A 6097-nucleotide genomic window follows, 5' to 3' on the forward strand; every position below is an offset into this window, starting at 1 on the left:
GGAGACACGCACCTGTGTGTATGCCAATTCAAATCAACGTTAAGGTGTAGAAAAAGTATGTAGGCAAGATAGGTGGGTATAGAAGTGCTCGAGTTGTAATGTCTTTGGTTAACAAGGAAATTCCGACTAAAAGTATGAGGAAGCTGGGGTGCACCTGTGCGCAGAGCTGTGAACCACATTTTTTAATTTTTGACCGGGTCTTTAAGTTTTGAGGAAAATGAACAGTGAACAACAAGTGAGGGGTAAAAAAATGTAAATGTTCCCTCTTCTCTAAATAAAAAAGAGTTGTGTTTTAATGGCAGAAACCAAGAAGTCGGAAAAGATGTGCTTTAATAGTAGAAACCAAGAAGTTGGAAAAGAGACAATCGGATTAATAAGTTTAAGGTTGGATCATATCTCATTTCAATAAACCGAATTCACTTATAATGTCATTTGTTGTTGGATATTTAATTATATGCTATGTCTAGTAATTTAATTGTAGTATGCTACATATAGTAATTTAATTGTAGTATGCTATATCTAGCAGTTTAATAGTGTTATGCTACATTTAATAATTTAATATGCACATGCTATATGTAGTAGTTTAATAAGAGTATGCTACAAGCAAAATAAATAGTTAAGGGTAAGAAAGTAACAACACATCTTCTCTCTCTAACATTTAGAATGACGCGAACTAAACTTTTCCCTCTCACTAAAATCCGTTCGACTTGAGAACTCTTGTCTCCATTTCTCGTAGTGTACTTTGATCTTCAACAATTATAAGTATGAGGTTACTTGATTTCTTTTTTGGCTCCTTTTTTTTCATGTCTAGGTAAAATTTCACAATTGAATGGTGTATGATTTAATGTCAAATGAAATTGACATTGAATCAAATGAAGTTGACATTGAAATTTTTCAAAGTGGTATATGGTTTGAGCACCATAGTTATTTGGTTCTGACCATTATACTGTTAAAGTATTTATGTGTTTTTTTTTTTACTATTACCACTGTGATTACTTTGTAGAGTAAGAAAACGAGTGAATATGCGCTAAAAGTGCACTTGTTTCATGTTGTTGCAATCCAATGATGAATAACTTCTCTGATGACGAAGAAGATTGGCTTCGAAATTCATGTTTTGATAGTTTTACGTATGAGGATAGTGATTTTGTGGATATCACGTCTATGGGGGAGGGTGAAAATGTTGAAATTCATGAGAACAGTGATAGAGACAGTGACGGGTGTGAGGCTAGTAGAGTTTTCGAAGCAGACAAAGCAACATTCTATTCTATGCAGTTCAAGACGACTGAGGAGGTCTTTCGCAATTTACAATCAATATGCAAAGTTAGTCGGTTTTAGTGTTCGTAAAGATACTTATAGAATGCATACATATGGTGTTCGTGTTAAGCGGAGATTTCTATGCTCAGCTGCTGGTGAACGAAATGTAAACAGGGTGACACCCAGAAAACACGACATCGAATCCAGAGAGTCGAAGGCCATCAGTAGGTTTAAATGTAAAGCCCGCTTTGAAGTTGGTTATGATTTTGAATCAAATTTTTGGGTTGTGAAGGATTTTATTGGGGAACACACACATCCACTTGTACCAGATCCGAGCTCGATATTCTTAAGATCACATAGAAATGTAAGTGAAGAAGATTTGCAATTTGCTACGAGCCTAGTTAATGTTGGTATTCGTAAATGCAAGGTGATGGATGTTTTGTACATGTATCGGAGGTTTCTCAAGTGTTGGTTTTTTGAAGAAAGACTTGTATAATCATATAGGGCTTGATAGGAGAAATCGATGTATTGATGGTGACGCCAACGCACTGTTGGCTTTCATGGATAACAAGGTGAAGGGAGATCCCTTATTTCATTACAATTATAACTTAAATGAGGGTGGACAGCTGGTTAGACTGTTTTGGGCAGATTCCACCTCACGTGCGGACTTTGGAGATGTATTGTTGTTTGATTCAACATACAAGAGCAACCAGTACATGATGCCGATTGTTGTGTTTGTTGGAGTGAACAACCATCGACAAACAATAGTGTTTGGTTTTGCATTGTTGACGAGTGAGTGTGTGGAGTCTTACGAGTGGGTATTGAAATCTTTAGTTGGCGCGATGTATGGCAAACACCCTAAGTCAGTGATCACTGATGGTGACCTGGCGATGCGCGAGGCTGTGAGATCTACTCTCCCAAATTCGAAACACCGCTTGTGCTGTTTGCACATTATGAAAAATTGCCTAAAAAATATCCACATCCTTGGATTTTCAAAAGATTTCTGCTCTATTATGTTTATGAAGTGCTCGTCCAATGAGTTCGAAGAAAGGTGGGAAACACTCGTGAAGAAATTTCAAGTCAGTAATAACAAATGGGTGAACATGATATACAAGAAAAAAGAGATGTGGGCAGAATCATATCTCCATGGTGAGTTCTTTGCCGATTGTAGAAGTACCCAACGTTGTGAGAGTATAAACTCCGTAATCCGGCTTCATATGAAAGTTGGAATGCAGTTGTTTGAGCTGTTTGGAAAAATGGAAGTGGTAGTTGCAAATATCCGGCACCGGGAGCACGATGAAGAGGTGATGACGAAGTAACCAAACCAGTCCTTCATACCCACTTGAACGATTATGCAAATCAGGCTACATCTATATATACGCGAGCTGCTTTTGATTGTTTTAAGAAGCAATTAAAGGACGAAATGATGTACACTGCAGACGGTAAAAAAGATGTGGGTGACAATATTCGTGTGTACACCATGAGTTGCCATTTGAATAGGCAAAAAAAGTCGATTGTGAGATACAATGCTATACTGCAGGATGCTAGCTGTTCATGTGGGCTATTTGAGTCGTCTGGATTTCCATGTAGACATATCATTTCAGTTTACAAACATGAGGACGTTAGTGTGATACCTCAGGGCTGCTTTCTAAGGAGATGGACACGGGATGCTAAATCGGTTGTTCGATTAGGAGAACCCAACTTTTCTGACCGAGCGGCCTCTGTTATACGTTTTAGTGATCTTACAACCAAATGTAGGCAGATATGTTCGTGGGCCTCCCATACAGCGGAAAGCACTGAAGCTTTCAAAGTTTTTTTAGCTTCTTTTTCTACAAAGAACCGAACTCCATCTGCTTCTGAAGGCAGTCGACATGTTCCTTTTGAGATGCCTAACAGTCCAACGAAAAATCCAATAACCGATTAGACTTCACCAGCTTATGAAGGCAGCCCACGTGTTCCTTTTGAGATGCCTTTTACTCAGCCTAAAACCACACATTGGAAATCGGTTAATGATCCCCCACATGTAAAATCCAAAGGCCGACCGCAAAATCCTAGCAGACTTCAAGGTCACAATGAGACGAATAAGAATAAGTGTGGCCATTGTGGTGAGATAGGTCACACAAAACCCACATGACCACTCTTGCATCCGAAGGACGGAGGTAAGTTTTATTTACCTTTGCGATTTTTTCTTTGGTATGGTCCCAACTTTGTAATGTATATATTTCCAATTGTATCTTTTGATTAGTTGTTGATTCTACTTTATTTCGGCAACATTTTCGTTGTGTTTCACTATTTTACAGGTCCAAGTATTAACCGCAACTATGTTGAACGCACTGCTCGAGTTGCCGACCTATGTGAGGAAGATGGCGAGTTGAACAGAGATACAGGGTGTAAGTTGAAAGTTTGACGTTATAAAATTTATTTCCGTATAGACTTGTGGATAACAGTTGGCATTGATAAGAGTGTCCATTTATCTTTTACCTACATCAAAATATATTGCTACAAGGTGTGGGAAGTCATAATAACATGCATGCATGTACATCTCACTTTTAGTTTTAGAAAATTCCTTTTGGAGCACATGACATTTTATTTCTTTGGGTTATAAGTAAGTAAATGTTGTTTGTTTCGCGGGCCTTAGTGAGATTGGATAAAAGGAACACCGGGATCTCGAAGGTACAAGTGTAGCAACCTGCCAATCTAATGGAGAGCACACACAAAGCCTAGCTAGGTGTCCACATCCGCGATAAACACAATGGTGAGCAAGGTACGACACATGTTTTGGTTTCACACTTGTTTAACTTAGATGGGGATGACGTTATAGTGTAAACTTAGATTGTATTGTTCGCGCAACTCTTTTATTTTGATTTTCTATTGAACCTACAGGAAGAAGTGGTGGTGATGTTCCTAATGGTGAAGTTATTGGTCATGTTCTTAGTGGTGATGTTCCAGGTTATGATATTGTGTACAACACTCCAGAAAAATTCAATATTGAGAATTTTTGTAGTGAGGATGGGCGGGTGTTTTTCCGCATGACAGATATTTGATGTAAGGGAAAGAGATGTGCAATTGAACAATGTAGAGTAATTTTGTTGTTAGAAGCAGTTGTTCCTAAGCTTCTCAGAAGATTTAGCGATTGTTGTAATAGTTAGAGCAATTGTTACAACGGTATTTATTTTGGCTTCAGGAATCGGATAGATATTGTGGATTTGCAGTTCAGGAAGAAGTTCACTGATGTTGGAACTTGTCAGTCCATGAGTCTTTTGAAATGATAAAATGTCTTCATATCACACTTTATGTGGTATAATTTGGAATATGATACTCTATATGACATATTTCAGTGTTAACTATTATGAAAGCGGTTCTCAGTATGATACTTTATGTAGCATGTCTCAGTGTGTTAAAGTTGAGTTTGGGCCTAAAGCCTACAATTCGAATGTCAAACCCCATTTAGCCTTGTTCTTTTCTCTTTCTTTCTTCTCTATCAATAGTAAAAACAGCAAACTCCAAACTTCCGACAATAGTTAAATGGTAGAACCAAACTCCAAACTTCAAACAACCTAAAAGTACAGAGCTTGCAAATCTACTACAGAAGATGAAGAAGAAAACAACCAACAGTAAAAAAAATTATCAAGGACGAAAGCAACACCTATGAAAGCAGTTGATACAACAAAGAAGAGAAAAAATGAGGAAAATGTGCATTTAGAGTCAATGGGGAGGGGGAGCAAAAAGCGATGCCCAGGAGAGAAGGTCAAAGACAATTTTTAAGCTTGTTGTTAATTTATGGATTTTTAAGCATAAGCATTTGAGTTTTTTGAGGTTGGATTATTTAGAGGAATGTAATGCTATTAAATGATTGAATCTGAATAAATTCTATTATATTACTTATTTCCATGCATAATCTACAGAAAATACAGTTAGCAGCTAAGAAGAGGGAAGAGAAGGAAGTGGTAGTTCAGAGAGTGGATGATGATAAGAAGAACAAGAAGGAAGAGAAGGTAGTGGATGAAGATAAGAAAGAAACAAAATCTTATCCTTTTCGCTCAAGCTTGTTACCAATTTTTTATCTTGCCAATAAACTCTGTGAGTCAAAAGTTGGTGTTGATTTCAATGATCTAATGGGTAGAACACCATTTGGTCATATTTTTAGAGTGTTCTTTGATGATTTGTTGGACAAACAAATATTGGTAAAAAAAACAAACATCATAGTGGATATTATTAAAACTTATAATGAAAGGGAAGAAGCATTCAAGTTAGGAGAGGTGTTTGTCAAATTAACAGCTGAAGATGTTTCTAGAGTGTTTGGTATGCCAATGAATGGGAGTCATGTGACTACAAACGTAGATGCAGACGAGTTGAGTAAAACGGGGTTTGTGACTCGTCACTTTGGCGGAGAAAAGAACTTGTCCAAGGAATTGATTGTAAATGCTATTTATAAAGTGGTGAATTCATGGAATGGCAAGCAGGATGAAGATGACTTCATCAAACTTATTTCATTATACATTATCACCGCTCTTCTCTTTCCAACACCATCAAGAACACAGTGGTGGTTTTTGCAGTACTTAGATAGTGTAAAAAAAATGAATGAAGTATCCTGGCCAAAAGTGATACATCAAAACCTTATGTGTCGAATGAAAATGTACTACTGTGAGCCTACAAAAGTAAAATCTTGTGCAGTTCTTCTTTTGGTAACTTACAATTTGAATTCACTCTAGTTTAGCCTTGTTTTTTTGTCATTTTATTATTAATTTCATTTTTTACATGTTTACTAACTTTTTTTTTGTGGCTCTTGATATCAGTACTGGTTGTGTGATCACGTCAATTTGGTTGATGCAATGCCAAATAG

The 6097-nt window shown here is 37.1% G+C and overlaps 1 protein-coding gene across 1 annotated transcript; it reads left to right on the forward strand.

Moving 5' to 3' along the window:
* The first annotated feature begins 1357 nt into the window (after positions 1-1357).
* LOC147503657 (protein FAR1-RELATED SEQUENCE 5-like) lies at positions 1358-2573 on the forward strand. Its single transcript, XM_086604919.1, has 2 exons — positions 1358-1681; positions 1737-2573. Exons 1-2 carry the CDS (start codon positions 1358-1360, stop codon positions 2571-2573), a joined length of 1161 nt encoding a protein of 386 aa, XP_086461045.1.
* Positions 2574-6097: the final 3524 nt, after the last annotated feature.

This window comes from Coptis chinensis, chromosome 4, assembly GCF_015680905.1.
Source record: "Coptis chinensis isolate HL-2020 chromosome 4, ASM1568090v1, whole genome shotgun sequence".
Lineage (NCBI taxonomy): Eukaryota > Viridiplantae > Streptophyta > Magnoliopsida > Ranunculales > Ranunculaceae > Coptis > Coptis chinensis.